This window comes from Pelodiscus sinensis, chromosome 27 (assembly GCF_052426305.1).
Source record: "Pelodiscus sinensis isolate ZL-2025 chromosome 27, ASM5242630v1, whole genome shotgun sequence".
In the NCBI taxonomy this organism is placed as follows: Eukaryota; Metazoa; Chordata; order Testudines; family Trionychidae; genus Pelodiscus; species Pelodiscus sinensis.
In genome coordinates, this window is record NC_143078.1 from 18,620,550 (window position 1) to 18,645,431 (window position 24,882).

General features: G+C 62.0%; 1 protein-coding gene across 1 annotated transcript; it reads right to left on the reverse strand.

Annotated features, from left to right (window-relative positions):
• Positions 1-3,778: 3,778 nt before the first annotated feature.
• STRIP1 (striatin interacting protein 1) lies at positions 3,779-24,214 on the reverse strand. Its single transcript, XM_089773575.1, has 21 exons — positions 24,059-24,214; positions 22,393-22,462; positions 19,447-19,521; positions 18,654-18,788; positions 17,619-17,739; positions 16,973-17,041; positions 15,903-16,009; positions 15,322-15,449; positions 13,460-13,642; positions 10,903-11,120; positions 10,326-10,391; positions 9,937-10,000; positions 9,515-9,586; positions 7,671-7,745; positions 7,274-7,371; positions 6,496-6,622; positions 6,267-6,367; positions 5,934-6,000; positions 5,513-5,617; positions 5,174-5,378; positions 3,779-4,787 (listed from the first exon to the last, which is right to left on the reverse strand). The coding sequence occupies exons 1-21, from the start codon at positions 24,173-24,175 to the stop codon at positions 4,540-4,542; spliced, it is 2,451 nt and encodes an 816-aa protein (XP_089629701.1). The 5' UTR covers positions 24,176-24,214; the 3' UTR covers positions 3,779-4,539.
• Between the last annotated feature and the right edge of the window lie 668 nt (positions 24,215-24,882).

Genomic DNA, 24,882 nt, shown 5'->3' on the forward strand with positions numbered 1-24,882 from the left:
TGTTTCATCTCCGCCAGGCCAGGGAATTCAGCAGGGAGACGCGGGCCGAGCTCAAGAACCAAGAGAACTCTCGGTGCAAACAATCATCTGGTTCCAGGGCAGGCCTAGGATGCCTCAGCCCCCTGGAGAGGGGGGAGCCTGGGCCCCTAAATCCCAGCCCCTTGCTTAGGCTGCTTCCTCCATGATTCCAAACAGAAACTAAAACTCTCTCCCAGCCCTGCCCCCCAGCCAGGGGCTGGTCTCTGCCCCCCTCCCTTTGTCTCTCCCTGGGGGGCTGAGCCTGGGTGTCTGGTTAATCCACATTTGGGAGAGTCAGTGAGAATCTCCCATCACAGCACAGGGGGACCCTGGGTCACAGAGCAGAGATCCCCCCCCCCGCGCCACAGCGAGCACGGGTCTGTACAGTACAAGATGGGCGTGCGAGTGGGCTGCGACCCACAGCCAGCCGTGCGAGTGCGGGTCTGTGCAGTACAGGATAGGCGTGGGAATGGGCTGCGACCCACAGCCAGGCGTGCGAGTGCGGGTCTGTGCAGTACAGGATGGGCGTGCGAGTGGGCTGCGACCCACAGCCAGACGTGCGAGTGCGGGTCTGTGCAGTACAGGATGGGCGTGCGAGTGGGCTGCGACCCACAGCCAGCCGTGCGAGTGCGGGTCTGTACAGTACAAGATGGGCGTGCGAGTGGGCTGCGACCCACAGCCAGCCGTGCGAGTGCGGGTCTGTGCAGTACAGGATAGGCGTGGGAATGGGCTGCGACCCACAGCCAGGCGTGCGAGTGCGGGTCTGTGCAGTACAGGATGGGCGTGCGAGTGGGCTGCGACCCACAGCCAGACGTGCGAGTGCGGGTCTGTGCAGTACAGGATAGGCGTGGGAATGGGCTGCGACCCACAGCCAGGCGTGCGAGTGCGGGTCTGTGCAGTACAGGATGGGCGTGCGAGTGGGCTGCGACCCACAGCCAGACGTGCGAGTGCGGGTCTGTGCAGTACAGGATAGGCGTGCGAGTGGGCTGCGACCCACAGCCAGGCGTGCGAGTGCGGGTCTGTGCAGTACAGGATGGGCGTGCGAGTGGGCTGCGACCCACAGCCAGGCGTGCGAGTGCGGGTCTGTGCAGTACAGGATGGGCGTGCGAGTGGGCTGCGACCCACAGCCAGGCGTGCGAGTGCGGGTCTGTGCAGTACAGGATGGGCGTGCGAGTGGGCTGCGACCCACAGCCAGGCGTGCGAGTGCGGGTCTGTGCAGTACAGGATGGGCGTGCGAGTGGGCTGCGACCCACAGCCAGGCGTGCGAGTGCGGGTCTGTGCAGTACAGGATGGGCGTGCGAGTGGGCTGCGACCCACAGCCAGGCGTGCGAGTGCGGGTCTGTGCAGTACAGGATGGGCGTGCGAGTGGGCTGCGACCCACAGCCAGGCGTGCGAGAGTGGGTCTGTGCGGTGCAGGATGGGCGTGCGAGTGGGCTGCGACCCACAGCCGGGCGTGCGAGAGTGGGTCTGTGCGGTGCAGGATGGGCGTGCGAGTGGGCTGCGACCCACAGCCAGGCGTGCGAGAGTGGGTCTGTGCGGTGCAGGATGGGCGTGCGAGTGGGCTGCGACCCACAGCCAGGCGTGCGAGAGTGGGTCTGTGCGGTGCAGGATGGGCGTGCGAGTGGGCTGCGACCCACAGCCAGGCGTGCGAGAGTGGGTCTGTGCAGTACAGGATGGGCGTGCGAGTGGGCTGCGACCCACAGCCAGGCGTGCGAGAGTGGGTCTGTGCGGTGCAGGATGGGCGTGCGAGTGGGCTGCGACCCACAGCCAGGCGTGCGAGAGTGGGTCTGTGCGGTGCAGGATGGGCGTGCGAGTGGGCTGTGACCCACAGCCGGGCGTGCGAGAGTGGGTCTGTGCGGTGCAGGATGGGCGTGCGAGTGGGCTGCGACCCACAGCCAGGCGTGCGAGAGTGGGTCTGTGCGGTGCAGGATGGGCGTGCGAGTGGGCTGCGACCCACAGCCGGGCGTGCGAGTGCGGGTCTGTGCAGTACAGGATGGGCGTGCGAGTGGGCTGCGACCCACAGCCAGGCGTGCGAGAGTGGGTCTGTGCGGTGCAGGATGGGTGCGTAAGCGAGGCTGAGACCCGTGGCCGGGAGGGAGACGAGAGGCCAGACCCTGGCAGGGCTGAGCTCATGGCTGACTCAGCCGGTGTTTCTCTGTGCAGCGCCAGTGAACAGCCGCCCGCTTGCCAGCGCCTGACTGAAGGGTAAACCCAGAACCTGCTTCCCGGCCTTCTCTGGGACCTGCCAGCGCTAGGCCGGGGGGCGGAGAACTCAGGCCCAGCACTGGGGAGCCCACGCTGGGACTCCAGTCCCACCGCCACCTGGCGCACACGAACCTTACGAGCCTGGGCTCCCTCCGCTCTGTGCGAGGGGAACGGGACGGGGGGGCTGGCTTGGTTGCTTCTCCCCTGCGTGCAGCCCCCGCCCCAGGAAAGGTCCACGCCCTGTGCTAGGCCACCCTGCCGTGTGGGACTGGAGCCAGGGAACCCGGCTACTCTGGCCCCAAGAGATCTCTGCCAGCTTCCCTCAGGCCTGGGGCTGGGAAAGCAGAGCCGGGGCGGAGGGGGTCCCCAGCCCAGAGCTCTCATCGAACCAGACCTGGATGCACAGCCCTTCCCCCCAGCCCCTCGGGCCCCTGGCTCCAGCCCAGCTGCTCTGTGGCCACCCCGGCTCCCCAGCCTGGTGCCGCTCGCTGGCTGAGCTCAGACGGCTCGTCCCGGGACTGGGCCCCAGGGTCCTCGGGTGCAGGGATAGCGGCACCTCCAGCATCCCAGGAGCCTCGGCTCCTTCTGGCCTCCAGCAAACCTCAGCCCTGTCATTAACCGCCCCAGGGCGGTGGCCCCTGCTTCCCTGGGGGAGGCCCTGCCAGAGGCCGGCAGATTTCAGGTGCATTTTCCCGCAGCCCTCCTTGTGGGCAGGGCAGGGCAGAGCGGTGCGCCACACCCTGCAGCGGTTCCCAGGCGGGTGCAGAACACCTTTTGTTATGTGCACCAAGACAGGGGCAGATGGGCACCACCAGGAGCAACACGCTACGGGCTGGAGGCGCGCCGCTAATCAGCCTGCCGGCCTTGGAGCCTTTGCTAGGCAGCTGCCCAAGTGCTCAGCTTCCAGGGACGGAGCCAGGGGAGGCCAGACGGGGGCGGGGCTGGGGGCTGGCTCCAAGGCCAGACGGGGGCGGGGCTGGGGGCTGGCTCCAAGGCCAGACGGGGGCGGGGCTGGGGGCCGGCTCCAAGGCCAGACGGGGGCGGGGCTGGGGGCTGGCTCCAAGGCCAGACAGGGGCGGGGGCGGGGCCGGCTCCAAGCACTGCAGGGTTGAGGGGCTGGGCTGTTGCCGGGGGCGCCGGCTGTGCGAGGGGGCCAGAGGGGGCTCTGCTGCCAGCCCTAAGCGCCCTTGAGACAGGGGCCCACCGCTACTCTCCCTGCTCGGCGCTGGCCCCAGCCCTGCTCCCAGGCCTGAGCTGCCATTTTACCCAGCCCTGGACAAAGCGTATGGGCCCTGCCCCCCAGAGCCAGGGAGCTGGAGCCACAATGTGATCAGCTACTTGCTGCCCCGGCCCGCGGCTCCGGCCGGCACCCTGCGGCATGGGCTGGCTGAACAGAGCCAGGCGTGTGTGGGAACCCAGCCGAGCGCTGGGTCGCGGCCCAGGAGAAAGCCCTCGTGTGCCAGCTAACGCAGGGCGAGGGAGCAGGGCCAGCTGCCTGGGGAGCCGGGCGCCCAGGCGGGCACGGCCAAAGAGACGGCTGAGGCTGGCCCGGGGCCACAGTAGGACAAGTCCCACCCCTGACTCAGGCCCAGGTCAAGAGGGAGAGACCGTTTAATGGCAAGTGTGGCACAGACATTGAACCCCCGCGGGGAGTTACAAGAGGAACAGGCCCAGGGCTATGTATAGCTACGTACAGCTCCAAGCGCCGCCCCGGGGGCACAGCAGCCCACGGCCCCTGCAGCGGCAGCCGCGTTGCTATTCCCTGCCCTGAACCCCCTCTCCACTCCACCCGCCTCCCTGGCCTCGTGCCTGGCCCCTAGCCCCTGCCTGAACCCCAGGCCGCTGCCCCTGCTTCACCCGCTGCCTCGGCCCTGCTCCCTGGCACCCGCCCCTGCCTGAACCCCAGGCCGCTGGCCCTGCTCCCTGGCGCCCGCCCCTGCCTGAACCCGCTCTCCCCCTCTGCCCAGGCAAGGAGTGTCAGCAAGAAAAGGCAGAAGGGCAGAACGATTGCTCCCCTCCCCGCAGGCCCCGAACCCAGGTGAGGGGGCAAAGCTGGGGCAGACTCACGCTCTGCTGGGGGGGCAGCGCAACACCCTGCCTGGGCGGGAGCGGGGCTGGATTTGCAACAGAACCAGCAGCCACCCTGCCTGCTCAGGAACACGCAGCCCGCAGGTGGGGCTGGCCTCCCCCAGAGCCCTCCCCAGGATCTGCCGGGCCCCGCGGCGCCTGAGACTGGGGACCATGGGGGCGGGATAAAGTCCTTTGGCTGGGTAGCCCAGCTCGGAGCCGCTGCTGGCCCCTGGCGGCACCCGGCTGTTACTGCAGCAGCTCCTCCCAGGAGATGGGCCGGGAGAAGACCTCCCGCTCCAGCCACAGGTCATAGTTCAGCTGGAAGTCCTCCGGCAGCTCCACCCGCTGGCCCAGCACGCTCTGGAGGCAGTTATCCACGGGCAGGAAGTCGGGGTTGCTGTGCGCCCGGTCGTAGCGCCGCGAGTTGAAGCGCTCGATGCTGGCGCGCAGGGCGCACTCCTCTGCCTGGAAGTCCCAGGGCCGTGCGTCCAGGTCTGGGGTGGGAGGGGGGGGGGCACGTTAGGACGGGACAGCGGCATCCTCGTCTCCCCTCCCTTGGCCAGGCAGCTGCCCTGTCCCAGCCTGTAGCTGTGAGCTGGGGGCGGGGGGCAAGAGAACAGCCCTCTGGGGTAGGAATCCCACGTGCCCCTCTCCCAGCATGCAATGCCCCAAGCCAATGCCCTGATCTTTCATGTGGGGCTCAGTCTCCTTGAGACTCCAAGTCCCAGCATGCAATGCTTCCCCTCCACGGTGCATTTCATGCTCATCAGCAGAGTCCCTGGGGCTCCGGACAGACACCAGCCTGGCCGGCTGCCCCGGGCTAAGTGCTCCCGGCGGGGGGAAGGGGCGCGTGCGCGTGTGAGTGCGCGCACACACGTACCGTTTCCATAGGCCCAGTCGTCATTGAGCCGGTGCCGCACTTTCTGGTAGATGGCCGACATGGTCTTCATGTTGCTCTTCCTCCACTGCCGCCCCAGGTACTTGGTCTGCACCTTCAGCAGCTTGAGGACGTAGAGCTGCATCATGGCCTGCTTCACCTTGAGTGCCCGCTTCAGGATGGGCGCCGACTTGAACACCACCAGCATCTAGGGGGCAGCAGACCCGGCACCGGCACACAGGTTTGGCTCAGCCTCACGCGCCGGCTTTGTAAGGCGACAGCCTGCCCAGCTCCCACCCACCAAGGCCTCTGCAGCCTCCCGGCCCAACGGCCCCTCCTCACCATGGTCCTGGAGTGTTTCCACTTGGTCAGCTTGTTCAAGATCCTCAGCAGGTTTATGCAGGAGAACAGGTTCCGCCAGCAGAACTGATTGTTGTCCCCGGCTTCCTGCAGGGACAGAGACCGGGCAGGGGGTGAGCAGCTGGCTGGGGGGAAGGTGCAAGCAGACGGGCAGGGCTGCCTGCGGGAGGAGGCTCCTGCCAAACGGCACGTCTAACGGACGGGACTCGCTTCCCACCTTGCACTACTCAGAGCCGTCCAAGTGCGGGAAAGCCTGGGCTGCCATGGCAGGGCCCGGCCCCGCGCTGCCCCACCCTCTGCAGGGAGCCAACGGGCCGGCTAGGCCTCCCGGTGCCGCAGAGCGCTCTCCGCATTCCCCGGCAGCACCAGGGACACGCGGGCTGGAGGGGAGGGGAGGGCTCACCAGACTCTCTGCCGTCAGCTCAGGAAGCTCGTGCACCACGCAGTAGGGGTAATCCAGGACTGATATGCTGGAAGGAGAAGAGAGGCCTCAGCTCCCCTGCTTGCTCATGCACAGCCCCATCCTTGGAGGGGGGGAGGGTCTGGGGCGTCCTCTGCTGCCCCCAGGGCAGCTCCCTGGAAGATCCCACGCTGGGGACGGCTGACAAGGTGCAGCCGGGAATTGAGCAGTGGGGGAGGGACCAGCGCCCTTCCTGTGGGCCCCACGGCAGGAGCAGCACTGGGGTACCCACGGCAGGGCCAGTGACAGGGCACCCCCAGGGCCCCGCCCTGTTACCTGTTCTTGGCAGTGATGTAGGACATGATGTTCTGATTGAAGAACTTGAGGATGAGCGGGATGCAGTTGGCAAACACCAGGTGCTGGGCCATGTACTCGAACTACGAGCAAGGACAGGCGCAGGTCAGCAAGCGGGCAGGACCACCACCCGCCCCCCCGGGGCGCTGCAGGACCGCCCCCCCCCCCCCCCCCCCCCGGGGCCACTGGGCATGCGGGGTGGAGCCTCTACCTGATACACGTGGTTCAGCTTGAAGTGCTTGAGCAGCAGCAGCAGGACAGCAGAGATGGCCTTGACGATGATCTCTTTGTGGCGGTTCACATCCACGCCCAGCTTCATGCTCTGCAGCACCGTGGTCCTGGAGCACACAGCCCCGGCTCAGCCCGCCTCGGGGGGATGGGAGGAGACAGCCCCCCTCCCCTGTCCACAGTCACCTCCCCGCCACCTGGCCAGCCTTCCCGTAATTCACACACAAGGTTGCATGGGACATTTCAGCCCCAGGATCCCAAGGGCCCAGCTCCGTGGGCGAGGCCCTGGGTGAAAGGCAGCGGCCAGGCCTGGGAATGTCCTAGGGCAGGGAGCGAAGACAGATCCCGTCAGACTGAAGCCAGGAGTTGGACTGGCCCTGGCACTTCCCCAGCTGGAGCCAGGCCAGGAGCTGGGCTAAGGCGCCCTGGCACCTGCCCCTCCGCTCGCACAGTGCGCCTGGAGCTGACTCCCAGGGAAGGTCCCAGTGCTGCCGGGGCTCTGAGCCAGGGTCTAGCCACAGCCAGGCTGCACCCGGCTTCGCCTGGGGCTCCGGCTGAGTCGAGGCCCAGTCCCTAGAGATGCTCCCTTGGCACAGGGAGCCGAGTCCCCTGCCGCGGGCCTAGGACCCCGCAGCGCCGGCGCAACGAGCCGGTCCTCAAAGCGCTGAGCCAGGAGGGGCTGCCACCTACCAGAGACCCCCCGTTATCTCAGCCCCGGTCACCCGGCGGGGCGTCTCCGGCCACCAGAGAAGGGCACTCACGGCATCTCCTCCGGCAGGACATCGGCCAGGATGTTGATGGAATCCGTCTTGGCTTTGGAGGTGGGGGCTGCGGCCAGCAGCAGCTTCAGCAAGGCAATCTGGGAGGGCAGCGGAGAGCGGGGTGAAGGCGGGATGGGCCGCCGGGCGAGGGCAGGAGCGACCAGACACTCGCCAGAGAGAGGGGTCTGACGCAGCCGAGGGCACAGCCAAGCGTATGCCAGGCAGGACGAGGCGCGGGCCAAGGCACGTGGCGAGGACCCGTTCAAGAGGGGACGCGATCACAGGATCAGCCTCCCCCCTGTAAGCCTGGAGAGGAGAGTCCAGCCGTCCTGGCCACGGCGGAGGCATGGGAAGGGGTGGGGCTCTGCCTAGGGTCAGCGGTGTGGCCACAACTCACCATGTACTGTGGCAGGCTGGGAAGGAGGCCCTGGTACAGGGTCTCGGTGGGAACTTGCTTCACTTCCTCTTCCCCCTAGCACAGAGACGAGAGAGAACATCAGAGCGGCCAGACGGGTCAGACCAACAGTCATCCAGCCCGGCGTCCTGTCTGCCCACAGTGGCCAGGGCCAGGTGCCCCAGAGGGAGGGAACACAACAGGGAATCCTCACGTGATCCCTCCCGTCACCCGCCTCCAGACAAACGGAGGCTAAGGACACCATCTCTACCCAGCCTGGCCAGTAGCCACGGATTAATAACCTCCATGAATCTATCTAGCTCTTTTTTCAACCCTGTTGAAGTCCTGGCCTCCATCACATCCTCTGGCGAGGAGTTCCACAGGTTGACTGTGCGCTGAGTGAAGAAAAACTTCCTTGTGTTTGTTTTAAACCTGCTGCCTGTTCATTTCATTTGGTGACCTCTAGTGCTTATATTGTGGGAATAAGTAAATAACTTTTCCTTATTCACTTTTTCCATACCAGTCATGATTGTATAGACTTCTACCCTATCCCCCCCTTAGTCTCCTCTTTTCTAAGCTGAAAAGTCCCCGTCGTCTTAATCTCTCTGCACATGGGACCCGTTCCAAACCCCTCAGCATTTTTGTTGCCCTTTTCTGACCCTTTTCCAATGCCAATAGTTTTTTGGGGGGATGAGGCGACCACATCTGCACGCAGTACTCAAGAAGTGGACGTACCATGGTTTTGTATAGAGGCAATAAGGTACTTTGTCTTATTCTCAATCCCTTTTTTAATGACTCCTAACATGCTATTTGCTTTTTTGACTGCTGCTGCGCACCAAGTGGATGTTTTCAGAGAACCATCCACAATGATTCCATGGTCTCTCGAATAGTTGTAGCCAAATTAGTCCCCACCATATTGAATGCATAGCGGGATTATGTTTTCCAGTGTGCATTACTTTACATTTATCAAGACTGAATTTCATTTGCCATTTTGTGGCCCAATCACTGAGTTTGGTGAGATCTTTTTGAAGCTCTTCACAGTCTGCTTTGGTCTTAACTATCTTGAGCACTTTAGTATCACGTGCAAATGTTGCCACCTCCCTGTTTCCCCCTTTCTCCAGATCATTTATAAATAAGTTGCATAGGACTGGTCCCAGGACAGACCTTGAGGGACCCCACTAGTTACCTCTCTCCACTCAGAAAACTGACCATTTATTCCTACCCTTTGTTTCCTGACTTTTAACCAGTTGTCAATGCATGAAGGGACCTTCCCTCTTATCCCATGACAACTTACTTTACTGAAGAGTCTTTGGTGAGGAACCTTGTCAGAGGCTTTCTGGAAATCTAATTCAATTCCTGATTGAATTTACCTCGTTATCTCCAGCCTGATTCTTGCCTGTGTATTTATACCTGCCTCTGGATATTTCCACTACATGCATCTGACCAAGTGGGTCTTTGCCCACGAAAGCTTCTGCTCCAACAGATCTGTTGGTCTATAAGGTGCCACAGGACTCCTTGTCGCTTTTGCAGATCCAGACTAACAGGGCTACCCCCGACACTGGAAATCTAAGTACACTATAGCCACTGGATCCCCCTTGTCCACGTTTGTTGACTGAGACCCCCCAGAGTCTGTCCTGAGAACAGCTCCAGCCCGGGCAAGGCGGCTCATCCGGGTTGGGCTACAGGGGGCCACCTGGCTCATGGCTCTGCAGAATCAGACACGAGCACTGCTGCCTCCCAGGGCGTGGGCACCCCAAGGGAGGGGCTGGCAGGGAGCACAGGCAGTGACAGGCTCCTGCTGGGGGACCCAAAGGAACCCAGCCCTCGCTGCCCCGTGGCGCACTCACCCCGGAGAGTGGGGAGCGCAGGTACTCCTCCTCCATCTGCACCTGCACCTCTGCGATGGACGTGTACTTGTGCTGCGCAGGGAGCGGGGAGGTTAATGCCAGCGCACAGTGATCCCCCCAGACCCCTGCAGCCTGCACCGTCCCATCTGCCTGCCCTGTGCGGTTTGCTACCACATCACAAGGGGTTCACTCCAACAGGCAAGTGAGTGGGCCTGTCGGGAAACCCTCCACTGGCCTCTCCGGCCCAAGGAGCCCTGCTCCTCAGAGAGCCGGCTCAGCAAGCCATCCCCAGGGGAAGGAACTTGGGGGGGCAGAGGGCAGCCCTGGGAGAACAGGGGAGAGGGCAGGTGGGGGCCCGGCCCAGGCACAGCCGCTCGGTGGCAGGGCGAAAGGCAGCGGGGAGGGGAGCTGCGGGCACTCACCAGTTTCAGGGTTCGGATGCTCTCATGGATGGGTCTGGGCAGCCCCACCACTGTGTTCGTGTCACTAGAGGGAGGAAGGAGCCAGTGTGACACGGAGGCCAGAAACGCCTCCTGCCCCGGCCGGCCAGCGGGGAGAGGGGCAGGGCAGGAGCCAAGCGGGCGCATCACCTTGCTAGCACGTCAGGCCGGCTCTGCCCGGGCCCACAGAGCTGGCGCCTCCCGGCCGGCTCTGCCCGGGCCCACAGAGCTGGCGCCTCCCGGCCGGCTCTGCCCGGGCCCACAGAGCTGGCGCCTCCCGGCCGGCTCTGCCCGGGCCCACAGAGCTGGCGCCTCCCGGCCGGCTCTGCCCGGGCCCACAGAGCTGGCGCCTCCCGGCCGGCTCGACTCACCTCCCCAGCGTGTAGCCGATGAACTTGCTGCGGCTGGACTCCAGGAACATCTCAATGTCCTTCTCCCTGGGGGAGGAGCCATTAGCAGGTGGGCAGGCCCAGGCCGCCGCCCTCCGAGTGAGACCGGAGCCAGCAGAGCCCCCCAGCAGGTCCCACCCCCAGGCAAGCTCAGACAGCAGCACCACGGCTAAAGGTGCCGCCCTCACGGTCCCAGCAGCTCCCGCCAGGACCCTCCCCCCCCTCCCATCACAGCCCCAGGGCAGCCTGCACCCCAAGCCCCTCATCCCCAGCCATAGCCCTGCCCCACACTCTCTGCCCTAGCCCAGTGTCCCTCACACCCTCAGCCTCACCCCAGAGCCTGCCCCTCCCCCTGCCCTCCAGCCCAGAGCCCCCTCAGCCCGTCACCTCCACAGTGGTGACAAACCCACGCTGCACGTCAGGGGGATCGCTGGCCACAGCCCACGCCAATACCCCGTGGCCCAACCGTGGGGCGGCTGCTGGACAGCCGGTTCCCTGCACGGGGCCGGGCTCCTCAGGCACAGCGACCCCAGGGGCCCGACCCCTCGCAGACACTTACCTGACCTTGGGGGCCCAGGGCAGCCCCTTTGGGCAGGTGAGTCTGTCGGTGGGCGGGTGCTGGACGGGGGGCGGCATCACCTCGTCTCGCTCCAGCGGGAAGGGCTCCCCCTCCAGGCTGTTGTCATCGTCGTTCTCCTCCTCGTCCTCCCGCGCGTCGTCCGCTTTGTACGGGTCCCGCTCATTGAAGGCGTCCAGGTTGTCTTGCTTGATCAGCGCCTGGCGCCCCGGGAGAAGGCGGCTGAGCCCGGGGCGCTCGCAGGACTCCCCAGCATGCCTTGTGCAAGGAGCTGGCTGCCCTGCGCAACCCTCCATCTCCCTGGCCCCTTAGGGCAGGGGCCACCAGGCAGTCGGGATCCTGGCTGGTTTGGCCAAGAGGCTCAAGTGCAGCGCTTCAGCTGCCCCTTCCCCCACTGCTGTGCACCCCCTGCCCTTTGCCTTGGAGTTAGCTCTCCCCCCCACCTCCCCGAGCTTGCTGGGCAGGGCAGGGCGAGGAGGACGCCCACCTTGGAGTCTATCTCCACAGAACAGAGGGGGCACAGCAGGGCTTGGGACAGAGTTTGCTGGCTGCTTTGGGGAGTGGGGCAGGGCCAGGGCGGGGGTGAGTCGCCTTAGCCCCACTGCACCACCTGGGGTAAGCGGTGTCCAGCTGAGCCTGCACCCTGAACCCCTGCCCCAGCCCCGAACCCCTCCTGCACCCCAACCCCTGCCCTGAACCCCTCCTGCACCCCAACCCCTGCCCTAGCCCTGAACCCCTCCTGCACCCCAACCCCTGCCCCGAACCCCTCCTGCACCCCAACCCCTGCCCTAGCCCTGAACCCCTCCTGCACCCCACCCCCTGCCCCGAACCCCTCCTGCACCCCAACCCCTGCCCCGAACCCCTCCTGCACCCCAACCCCTACCCTAGCCCCGAACCCCTCCTGCACCCCAACCCCTGCCCCGAACCCCTCCTGCACCCCAACCCCTGCCCTAGCCCTGAACCCCTCCTGCACCCCAACCCCTACCCTAGCCCTGAACCCCTCCTGCACCCCAACCCCTGCCCCGAACCCCTCCTGCACCCCAACCCCTACCCTAGCCCTGAACCCCTCCTGCACCCCAACCCCTGCCCTAGCCCTGAACCCCTCCTGCACCCCAACCCCTGCCCCGAACCCCTCCTGCACCCCAACCCCTACCCTAGCCCTGAACCCCTCCTGCACCCCAACCCCTGCCCCGAACCCCTCCTGCACCCCAACCCCTGCCCTAGCCCTGAACCCCTCCTGCACCCCAACCCCTGCCCTGAACCCCTCCTGCACCCCAACCCCTGCCCTAGCCCTGAACCCCTCCTGCACCCCAACCCCTGCCCTGAACCCCTCCTGCACCCCAACCCCTGCCCTAGCCCTGAACCCCTCCTGCACCCCAACCCCTGCCCTGAACCCCTCCTGCACCCCAACCCCTACCCTAGCCCTGAACCCCTCCTGCACCCCAACCCCTGCCCCGAACCCCTCCTGCACCCCAACCCCTACCCTAGCCCTGAACCCCTCCTGCACCCCAACCCCTGCCCTAGCCCTGAACCCCTCCTGCACCCCAACCCCTGCCCCGAACCCCTCCTGCACCCCAACCCCTACCCTAGCCCTGAACCCCTCCTGCACCCCAACCCCTGCCCCGAACCCCTCCTGCACCCCAACCCCTGCCCTAGCCCTGAACCCCTCCTGCACCCCAACCCCTGCCCTGAACCCCTCCTGCACCCCAACCCCTGCCCTAGCCCTGAACCCCTCCTGCACCCCAACCCCTGCCCTGAACCCCTCCTGCACCCCAACCCCTGCCCTAGCCCTGAACCCCTCCTGCACCCCAACCCCTGCCCTGAACCCCTCCTGCACCCCAACCCCTACCCTAGCCCTGAACCCCTCCTGCACCCCAACCCCTGCCCCGAACCCCTCCTGCACCCCAACCCCTACCCTAGCCCCGAACCCCTCCTGCACCCCAACCCCTGCCCCGAACCCCTCCTGCACCCCAACCCCTGCCCTAGCCCTGAACCCCTCCTGCACCCCAACCCCTACCCTAGCCCTGAACCCCTCCTGCACCCCAACCCCTGCCCCGAACCCCTCCTGCACCCCAACCCCTGCCCCGAACCCCTCCTGCACCCCAACCCCTACCCTAGCCCTGAACCCCTCCTGCACCCCAACCCCTGCCCCGAACCCCTCCTGCACCCCAACCCCTACCCTAGCCCTGAACTCCTCCTGCACCCCAACCCCTGCCCCGAACCGCTCCTGCACCCCAACTCCTGCCCTAGCCCTGAGCCCGCTGAACCCAAACTCCCTCCCAAAGGCTGCCCCCCCCCACACCCCAACTCCCTGCCCCAGGCTCAGCTCAGAGCCCCTCCCACTCCAAATCCCTTAGCCCAAGACCAGAGCCTGCGCCCCAGCCCCCTGCCCCACCTGCTGAAAGTGAGGGAGGCTGGAGTGAGCAGGGGCGGGCCCTTGGAGAGGGGGCGGGGTATTTGGGTTTGATCTCGTGCTTAGAGGTTGGAGCGCCCAACCTTAGGGCCGGGCGACAATGCCCGCGGCCCCGCTCTGCCAGACCTTGTGCTCCCGCCGCCCGCGTTTCTGCTGCTGCTCGATGAGGTCGGAGGCGGAGGCCGGCGGGGACGCGGCCCGCATGCTGCGGATCACTTTGATGCTGTCCTCCGGGAGGGGCGGGAGGCCCAGTATCTCCCGCTTCTCAGCCTTCATGGCCTGCAGCTCCTCGAAGCCTCCCAGCGTGCACTGCGGCAGAGAAGGCCCCGGTGACGGCAGGGACACGGCTCCCTCCTCGCTCCTCCGCCAGGCAGGAAGTCACATGGACAGAGCCCAGCGACGAGGGGCTCTGCCCACAAAGCCGTACGCACAGGCCTGCCATTTCACGTCGAGCCTGGCTGTACCCTCGAGTATCGGGCACCGCGCTGTCTGAAGGCAGCCGCCAAGCCAACGGCTGGAAAGCTGCAGAGGCACCGCTGGGTTCTAGCTACAGGACATCCCAGGTCTAGAAGTCACAGACGCACTTCCCCTTGGTCAGTAAGCCATTCAGGAAAGAAGGATCTGGTCTAGAGGTGGGAGCCCAGAGCTGCTCTAATCCCACTGCTGACACCATCTCCCCTCTTGCACCCTGAGCATCCAGGACTCTTGGCACCCCAATCCCCCATCTGGACCATGAGGATAGCAGGCCTCCCCACAGAGGGAGAGGACCTCTGCGGAGCAGTGACTATGGGCTACTGCTCCAGGGCCCTACCGTTCTCTCTCCTCTGTTTGCTCCAGGACACAGCAGTATGCTGCACAAGGGAAGCTGGAGTCCAAGACTGCAGAAAGTCAGTCACACAACCCTTGTTATTCATACCCAGAAGGTGCCTTCAGCTGTGACTGCTGGTGATGTGTTTAGCAGCATGGGGAGGGGGATTGTGGAATTTCACCAGCCCCAAGCCACGGCCTGGGGACTGCCCACGTTACGGCGCTACGGAGAATGACACCATCTGGACCTCACACTGTGCGTCCAGCCAGTTATCACGTCACTCCTTGTGGCCAGGGGTGACGTGATACGACTGCCTGTGAGCAAAGCCGCCACTCGCTTGTTCCGACGGCTGTTTGCTCTCCCTGTCACAAACACCGTTTGTCCCTGTTCCAGCCAGCAGGCGTACAGCTTCAATTCCCAGCCACTGGACCCTGCTCGGCCTCTCTCAGGTCTATCAAGGACTCCAATATTACACGTGAATGCCTGTAATGGATGGTCACCACGTCACCCAGTCCCCTTCTCAGCTAACTAGATCGACGTCCCTGAGTCAATCGTGCCGAGGCAGCTTCTCTAACCCTTCATGCGTTCGAGATTCTTCTCGGACTCCTCCAATTTGCACGGGACACGCATTTCCAGCGGCGGTGGCAAGAACTCCTGCGCTCCTACTCGAGATGCCCATCTGTGCCACCCAAGCCACATCGGCCCTTTCGACCGGCACGCTGGGCCAGGAGCTCGCGGAGCTGTGTCCACCACAACCCGCAGCTCTTTTCCAAAGCTGTCGCTTCCCCCGCTCCTGTCGCTTTGACCTGCGCTTTGTCTCCAGGGGGACCCGCTGGCGTCTAGCTGCACTCGAAGGCTCAGCTCGCCAAGCGGCAGACTGCGCCGACTCTTCACCCCTCGCCCCAGTGTGCGTCATTTGCACGCTTGCGCAGGGATGGTTCTCGTGGACAAGTGTCAAAGAGCGAACTGGTCCCAGCAGGACCCCGCTGGAAGGCCCCCAGGCCATGACGCCCCCGGTCATGGTCACTCAGCTGTGCGCAGGGCAGACGGACACAGCATGCCAGTCAATGCCTCGGGCCTGCTTCAGGCCGAGTGGGTCCCAGCTTTCCTGCCAAGGAGAGACTCACTGGAGGCCAGCTCCAGGCTCGCGGGCTCCCTGCTCCCACCCCGGGGCTCTTACCAGCACGGTTTTCCAGAGCAGCAGCAGCACCTTCTTCATGGGGAAGTGCGGGGCGTGGCCGCTGCAGAACTTGGTCACCATCCCGAAGAGCATCACGGAGAAGGGCTCGTGGGTGTGCTGCGGGGCTCCTGGAAGCACGCACACCATGACAGCCACGCTGGCCTGGAGAGCCCCGCCCCCGGCCTCTCAGACACCCTGCCAGCTCCTAACCTCCCCTCCAGTGGCTCTTTCCTCCCCCTGCGTGGCCACAGCAGAGATGCAAGCCGGGCAGTGGGGATGCCGGCCTGCTTGGCTCCGCCCCCGCATGCTAAGCCCCGCTCCAGAGAATTCTCTGCCAAACGCCAAAGGATCCTGTCTCCACGGCTCATTCAAGCATCGGCGGATTTGCCCAGACAGACGAGGAGCAGCCCTGGGAGCGGAGTCCATGGCTCCTAGGCACTGGGAGGGGGCCCAGGAATCCACACGGCCGAGAGGACCTGGGCCAGATCTGAATTACGAGGGAGCTTCCAGGTCCCAGCTCAGCATCTTTAGAGGACACTGCGGTGGCCTGCCCGGCCCTGCTTCCCGCCCCAGGCTCGTACCTAGCTCCGCTCGGAAGGTCTCCCTCATCGTCTTCCACTCCGCCTTGTCTCCCTCAGCCTCCTGCCGGACGGTCTCCACGGCCAGGTACATGATGTTCAGCAGCACCCTGCAAAGCGCGGCATCAGACAGAACCGGGCAGGAGCCAGGGCAGGCAGGTCTCAGCCAAGCTGCCGAGAGCCTTCTGGATCCAACAGCACATCAAAGGCAGCGCTACGCTCTGCTCCCCCGAGGCACGGCTCAGCTCAGGTCCTGGAGCTGGGGGCGAGGAAGCCTCCAGAGGCGCGCACGTTCCCCAACTGGCAGGCCACAGCCTCCAGGGCAGGGGAAGGAGCCCAGGATGAGGAACATTTTGCTCCAATCTAAAGCCAAGACTCTTTTCCCCTCCCCACACAGATCCTTCAAGGTGACAGAGCTTAAGGCCAGAAGGGTCCCCAGCAGATCCGTCTGACAGGCTGTACGTGACAGCCGCCGAACAAGCCCCCGGTCAGCCCCGCACCAAGCCAACAACTGGAATTAGACCAAAGCATCACGACCTTCCCAAGCCAAAGCACCGCGCGCCCCAGGCCGAAAACTGGGCAGGCTCCCCTTTCCGACAAACCAGCCCCGCTCCGGAGCAGTCTCCCTGACGCACGCGCTATTCTCAGCGAAGCGTGTAGCTTCCGAAAGGGCCACCAACCCGAGCAGAGCGCTCCCTCCGCCCCGGCTTTTGACCCAGGCAAAGTGAGTCCCTGCGTGCGCACGCACTGGCTTAGGACACGGTCTGCCCGTCTGGCAGTCCTACTTGCCCGTCAATCCAGCCTCCAGCCTGGCATTAACGCTGCTAGCACGGAGCCCAACTCGCCGTGACAAGGCGGGTCTCAGGCCCGTCGCGTAGGTGGGGTAAACGAGGCGCAGAGCCCATGGCGAGTCCGCACTCCGGAAAGAGCGCCTGGCCTGCGGGCCACCCCGCCCCTCAGAGGAAGGAAACACTCCCGAGCGCCCCCGGCAGAGCTCCTTTCTGAACCCCCGGCCGTGAGGCCTGACCTTCAGGAGCCTCTCCTCACCCTGCCCCAGGACAAAGGCCACTCACCTCAGGTCCGTGCTGTCGGCCAGGGAGATGGCCGGCTTCCTCACGGCACTGCTGCAGGCGGCACTGTTACTGAGGCAGGAGAGAGTCAGAGCCCCGCATCAGGATGTGCACATCTCCCCGGGGAGGTCTCACCACCGCCGTCAGCCACCCGAGAGAACACACAGGAGAGCTGGCCACTTCCCCCTACGCCCCCCGGCACTGGGCGACCAAGTCCCTCAGCCCCAGCCCCTCAGAGCCAGAGGAAGGACACGCCTCTCCGAGGGGCACAAAATCACATTAGCAGTTGCTGCAGCTGCGCTTCCTCAACGGCTCCCGAACCCCCTCCCCCGACTGAGCCCATTCTCAGATGGAGCCAGACACGGCACGCAGGGATCCGCCTGCCTCTCCACAGGATGCCACCTCAGGGCCAGGACTCCTGGCTCCCAGGCCTGTCTCAGAAACCCTCCCTCCCACGCAAAACTGCCCCCTGCGGCGCCAGCTGCTGACGTGCCAGGGCAGATTCTCCCCACGAGGGACTTGCAGCCGTGAACCTGGCGCCGATGGGAACGGGATTGGGGGCAGAGCTGCTAGCGAGGGGGCATCTTCCTCAGACTGGACACACAGCCAAGCGAGCTGCTCAGGGGCACCCCTGCGCCAGGGTACTCACTCAATCTCCATGTTCAGAAGCTCCACCAAAGCATTGAAGGTCCCAACTTCCAGCAGCAAGAAAATGTTATAGCGCATCCAGGCCTGCACTTCCGCCTCGGAGCCACACTCCCCGAAGGTGCCTGCAACAACGGGACTATTGGCCCCTCTGCCGACCCCGCCAGGGATCCTCGCCTCGCAGGCAGGCAGGCCCGCACCGAGAGCGGGGGAGGGCTTGCTCCAGGGGCCAGCAGGGAAAAGTAAAGTAGCGGCTGAACTGGGCAAAGGATGCAACAGACTCCCATCCCGGCGGCCCAGCGCCTGCACTGGAAGCTGGACAAGTATTTAAGAGAAATGCTTTTCGGTTCAAAGGATCCAGCTGGAGTTAAAGATTCCCCTGAAGCTTTCACAACACTGAGCGAGTGCAAGAGAACCAGGGGCCAGATTCTGGCCCAGCCCAGAGGCGCTTGGGGCACTTCTCCTGTGGCAGCTGGGTGCGGCTCAGGTGCACGGCCATGCTGCCCGAGCAGCAGACACCAGGGCTGGGGGCGCGGGAGAGAGTGTCTGTAGCGTTCAGCATCACGGCCACTCTGGGCTCCGCAGCATTCCACCGGCAGCCAAAGGGAGGCTACTTCTAGCCCCCAAGCTGCTCCTAACTTGGCTGGGGCCACATCAGCCCTTGGTGCAGGCAGAAGGTGGGGACAGCCCAGGTGGCTTTTAAACATCATTGTTATTATTAGAGGCCCCTCTGGAGAGTGCATCTCGGCAGCTCAAATCCACCTTTGCCTAGACAGACGCCCCCGTCGGCCACATTGGGGGGTCTGTGCTGTGCTTCCGAATCCGGCCCTAAGCAAGACTCCAGCTGGGAACAAAGGGGAAACTGACTATGTGACGTTGTTGCCCGGCCTGAGTAAGAGGCACAAAGAGATGGCGGCAGCAGGCAGGGGCGGGAAGCTGGTTATAGACAGATGGTTCTAACCTAAGTGTCCCGTTAGCACAGAAAAGCTCACAGGGATTTCAGAAGAGGACCCAAGCTTTTCCCAACACTGCAACGCACCTTGCGCGACGTAGAGGATGGCTCGGGCCACCTTCAGCCTCTTCTCCCTGGCAGTGACCTCCAGCCCATCGAGGAGCCGCATGGCATGAGTACGATGCTGGTTGTGGTCCAGCTCGGTCCATTTTTTATCCGGCACTGAAAAGCCGAGCACAGGTCGTTTTAGGAGACGTGGTTCCCCGGGACGTATCTTCATCTCTCCAAGAGCAGGGAACGAGAAAGCAGGTAGAGCTGCAATTCTCTCATAGGACGTAAGATGGAGAGAGAAGATACAGAGCATTCACCGGAGATGGAGAGCCAAACCCTCAACTGCAGGGCCGAGCCTTGGGACAGCATTGCAGGGCCAGCAGAGAGAAGAGTTTAAAGCCTTCTAGCAGGCCAAGATTAATCAGCCTCTGTCTGACTCCGCATCAGAAGTCAGAACAGCCAACAGCCTTCTTGCAAGGAGATGGCTGTTCTTAATGGGCAAACTTGCCAATTTTACAGCACAGCTAAGGCGGACCCAATTAACCACCTCGTCTATCGAAGCGTGCTAAGTGCAGAGCAGGTCCCAGCTGCTAACCTCCTCTTTCTGCTCCAATTCACAGAAGCAGCACATCACAACATGTCTGGTGAACACTGAAGTTCGTCAGCAAACCCAACCTATGGGAAGCAAGGAATCAATGCATGTGGCTGGTTCCTTCCTTCTGGCACAGGGACAGTGGCACATCCACCCTTCTGTTTCCTATTTATGATGTTCTAGTACAGGTGACAACACCCCCCCAGTACAACGTGGGAGGGAAGAGAATTCTCTTACCATGGACCCTAAAATCCTCCTCAAAGCATTTTCGATTCAGCTGGAACTCTGGACCCTCCGTGTAACTGTACAGTTCTGCCAAGAGAGCATCACTGGTGTCACTTTAGTGTCACTTTATTTCCGTATCCAACTAGAAAACACCTCCCAAAAACTAACCAGTACTCAACTGTGAAACTAAGGAGCACAGATTGCATTTTTGTCCCTATCGCTCCTCATGCTTATTTTAATCTGAGACCATTAGAATCTGTATGGGGATGTCTACACAGCAAAGTTATTTCGAAATAACTTTACTAGCGCTTACACAGCCAAACCGCTATTTCAAAATGAATTCGAAATAGCAGAGTGCTTATTTCAGATTTGGTAAACCTCTTGGTAACTAATTGACCATTCATTTCCAGTTGGAAATAGGTCAATGGAGGGATGATAGGAGTTGCTATAGGGAACTTTCTGGGTGTCTGGCTGGTGAGTCTTGCCCACATGCTCAGGGTTTAGCTGATCGCCATATTTGGGGTCAGGAAGGAATTTTCCTCCAGGGTAGATTGGCAGAGGCCCTGGAGGTTTTTCGCCTTCCTCTGTAGCATTGGGCACAGATCACAGCTGAAGGACTCTCTGCATGTTGGGGCCTTCAAAGTATTGGAAGGCTTCAATATCTGAGACATAGGTGAGAGGATTATTCTAAGAGGGGTGGGCGAGATTCTGTGGCCTGCACGGTGCAGGGGGTCAGACTAGATGATCATAATGGTCCCTTCTGACCTTAAAGTCTATGAGTCTATGAGTCATTCCATGAGGAACAATGCCAAATTCGAAATAGCTATTTCGAAACAAGTGCTGTGTGGACACTTATTTCAAAATAGGGGGCCTTCAGCCTTCGAGGGTGCCCTGGTGGCCACTCCAGCCTCAACCAAGAACACTCCTCTCCCTCCCCCATTCTCCGGAGCCCTTAAGGGGTAGACTCTGGCCACAGCACCTGTGTCAGCTCCAAGCCTGCCAGCTGAGAGCCAGCAGTCACTGCCCCTGACCCAGTGGCCCCAAAACATGAGCCAGCAAGCCACTGGCAGCCAGCCCTCCACCGCTCCCCAGGAGCAGTGTGCCAGCTCCCAGGAACCTGCCAGGGCTCGGAGAAGGCAGGCGCCTTCCTGGTCCAGGGTGGAGATCACGGACCTTATTCAGGTTTGGGGGGGATGCCCCCAAAGTCCATGATCTCTGCACTGGACAGAGGAACGCGGCCACCTATGGCAGGGTAGCTGCCAGCCTGGCCACCAAAGGCCACATATGAACCCAGGAGCAGGTTTGCATGAAAATCAAGTTGGTCCGGCGAGACCCCCAACCCTGAGCTTCCCCTCCCCCTTCTTCCTCTTGCTTCCCCCTTCTAGCTCTCTCCTCCCAGGTTTCCCCTCCCCTCTCCTACCCTCTCCCGCCTCCTTTCCCCAGTCTCACCAGAGTTCCATTCCCCCCACCCCAGTTTTGTTAAATAAAGAGAGTTTGTGTTCATGAAAATACGTGTATTTTATTTGACATCAGGAAGGGGGGTTAGGAAGGGGTAAGTGGAAGGACGTGAGGGAGGAATGAGGCACAAGCCCCCAGTGGGGCAGACCAGGGAGGCCCTTAGTGCTCCTCTGGGTGGAAGCTCTCTCACAGGGCCTCCTGGATACTGACAGCCCCCAGATGGACCTCCTGGATTGCAGCCTGCAGAAAGTGCAGCCAGGCTCGCAGCAACGCGTCCAAGAGAAGCACCAGCGTGCCCAGGGGCAGCTCTGGCTCCATGTTGCAGAGTGCTGTGGTGTCCCAAGTGAGGGCAACCAGAGCACGCAGAGACAAAATGCTTTGCAGTACCTCAGGGTATGTCTACACTAGCCCTCTAGTTCGAACTAGAGAGGCTAATGTAGGCATTCGAAGGTGCAAATCAAGCCTGGGATTTAAATATCCCGCGCTTCACTTGCATCTTCCCGGCTGGTCGCCATTTTTGAAATTTACAAGTCCGGACTAACTGTCCGCGTCTACACACGGCAGGGACCCAGTAGTTTGAATTAAAGCCCTAGTTCGAACTACCTGTTATTCCTCCTGGAATGAAGTTTAACAGGTAGTTCGATTTAGGGGCTTTAAATCGACCGGCTGGGAAGATGCAAATCAAGCGCGGGATATTTAAATCCCAGGCTTGATTTGCACCTTCGAATGCCTACATTAGCTTCCCTAGTTCAAATTAGGGGGCTAGTGTAGACATACCCTCATTGAGGTAGGCAAGCAAGCAGGGAAACCTGAGACCGGCTGGCCTTAAATGCGATTCAGCATCCACTCAGTGTGGATGCGCTATTTCAAAATAGCAAAATGCTATTTTGAAATGCATTTTGTGTGCAGACGTGTTATTTCGAATCAGCTATTTCGAAATAACTATTTCAAAATAACGCTGTAGTGTAGACATACATACCATAGGTGGTTTTACCTGTCTCCTGCAAATTACTGCTCAGGTTTTTCTTTCCCCCTACTCACGATTCTATTCATTTTTAATTTTTTTTAAAGGGGTTGCTCATCACTGAAGTTTTATATACTCAAAGGTTCAAAACAAGAGATGTCAGAATAATGCTTTGCATACATGAAATTCAATAGAAATATATATTTAAAATATTATTTCCAGTGGAAAGTTTGCCTGAATAGAGTTTCTCAGATATTTGGGATTCAAACAGGACATTCACTAGGATGAAAACTGAATGCTGAAACTGACAAGCAAGTCAAGTGATACTGACTAGCTTGGTTGTCCAATATAGGAAATACAAAAACAAAACAAAAACAAACAGCGTATATAGCAAAAATTATTAGTCAGTAAATGTTAATAAGATTTTAATGTTTTATTAAACTAAAACAGTCATATGAAAATGTATTATTTTTGAGTTAATAATGTTCTTTTGATAACCAGTGAGCAAAAACCAACATGAGGTTTAATTTCCATACCTGACAGCTCTGCAAACCATTTATCTGTGTCTGCATATTCGAATTCCAAATCTGGGGATTCAGAATAGCCCTGACAGCAGAAGGAAAACAATTATAATGAGTCACTATTCATTAAAAAAAAAATCACTATCCATAGCTTTCAAAATTGACCCTGTTCAGTACTGTATTTTCAGTCTAACAAATATGACATTTGCCAGCCCATCAACAATACCAAGGTAACCTTCTAAGATGGCTTCTCTATTTTGCATGGGTCTAATATTCATCACTTCTTGTTCCCATCCAATAGTGTAACGTTGCTCTATGCTGTGGAAAAATCACGTTCCATTAGATTGCATTTCAGTGGCGAGTGACTCCTGTTTGTAGACAATCTATAAAGCACTCTGGGATCCTTTGAAATGAAAGGCACTATGTAAAATTGCATATATCCATCCACAGGCTTATTTAATCCTAGGATTGGAGCAAACTATCTGGACAACAGAACTCTCCAAACTTGTCAATTTAGAATAAATTTGAGCCACTTTGAAAGCCTAGGACACTACCTACCAGAGTCCAAACCCTCACCCTTGTCTTTCGGTACAAACAGAATGAATATCTATCTATAATTTGGAGGCAATATTACAAAGGCTGGGAAAAGACCCAGAATGCACAAAACGCGTTAACAGAGGGGAACACGCTTAAGGACGTCCCCTCAGCTCAGCGCTGCACGAACCGTGTCTCCTCCTCCGGCGAGTGGGACGCGCGTTCCCCGTGGGGCTGGGATTCGATCCCACAGCAACAGCCACTGACTCGTTTTAGGGCAGTTCTCGGCCCGTCGCTGGGGCCTGCAGGCAGCGGTCTCTGCCCCCCCCCCCGGACACGCAGCCCGCGCGGCGCTGGGGGTGTCAGGGGGGGGGTCCTGCGGGTCCCAGACTGCCCGGCATCGCCCCCCCCCCGGACACGCAGCCCGCGCGGCGCTGGGGGTGTCCGGGGGGGGGGTCCTGCGGGTCCCAGACTGCCCGGCATCGCCCCCCCCCCGGACACGCAGCCCGCGCGGCGCTGGGGGTGTCAGGGGGGGGGTCCTGCGGGTCCCAGACTGCCCGGCATCGCCCCCCCCCCGGACACGCAGCCCGCGCGGCGCTGGGGGTGTCCGGGGGGGGGTCCTGCGGGTCCCAGACTGCCCGGCATCGCCCCCCCCCCCGGACACGCAGCCCGCGCGGCGCTGGGGGTGTCAGGGGGGGGGTCCTGCGGGTCCCAGACTGCCCGGCATCGCCCCCCCCCCCGGACACGCAGCCCGCGCGGCGCTGGGGGTGTCCGGGGGGGGGTCCTGCGGGTCCCCCCCTGCCCGGCATCGCCCCCCCCCCCGGACACGCAGCCCGCGCGGCGCTGAGGGTGTCCGGGGGGGGGGGTCGCTGCGGGTCCCAGACTGCCCGGCATCGCCCCCCCCCCCGGACACGCAGCCCGCGCGGCGCTGGGGGTGTCAGGGGGGAGTCCTGCGGGTCCCCCCCTGCCCGGCATCGCCCCCCCCCGGCAAAACTTGTTGAGCAAAAAAAAAGTGGGGGGGGGACTGGGGCAGCAACATTTGATGGGGGGGCTGGGTCGCCTCACGCCTCCGGGCGGACCCCCCCGTGTGGGAAGCCTGAGGGAGGCCTGACCCCCCCGCCCAGAGGCCGCAGTGACGGGCGCCCACCTCGGAGTCCTTGCGCTGGTTGCGGGTGAACTCGCGTCCCTTGCCCGGCGCCAGCCCGCCCCGCGCCTTGTTGTTCCCGGGCAGCGGCCCCGGGCCCCCGACACCGCCCGGCTCCATCTTCCCCGCCCGCCGCGCTCTCGCGGGAACGCTCGTCCCGTCTCGCGAGATCGGCGGGGGCGCCGGGCGGCCATGTCTGGTGTGGCCTCGTGCGGCCGCCATGTTGGGAGTGGCGCTCCAGAGAGTGGCCCTGGAGCCCCCCCCCGCCCCGGCCGCAGCGCGCTGGGCGGAGCCACGCACCGCAGGGTCCGCCCCCGCCCCGCCCCGCCCCCGCGCTAAGCCCTGGGCACGCGGCGAGGCGACCCGGCCCATCAGCGCCCTGCCCCCCTCCCCCTCCCCGCAGAAGGGACCCGGTGTATAGGCAAAAAGGGAAACCGCTCCGGTTTTGTGACGGTCACAGTTTCTGTCAAACAAACCTGACATTCGGTACAACTGCTCAGGAATTGCTGCCTTTGCTGGCTGGGTGCAAATTCAGAGGAACTGTGTTTTTTGGTAGAAAAATCTCTCAATTTGCTACCTCCTGTCTAACGGACTCAGGGGATGCTGGTGTTTTGCCTTGGGCGGGGGCCTTTTGCTCCTGGTCCATGGGTCACAAATTCAGAGGGACTGTATTTTTTGGCAGAAAAATCTCTCAATTTTCTACCTCCTAACGGACTCAGGGGTCACAAATTCAGAGGAACTGGGGTTTTTGGCAGAAAAATCTCTCAATTTGCTACCTCCTGTCTAACGGACTCAGGGGTCACAAATTCAGAGGGACTGTGTTTTTT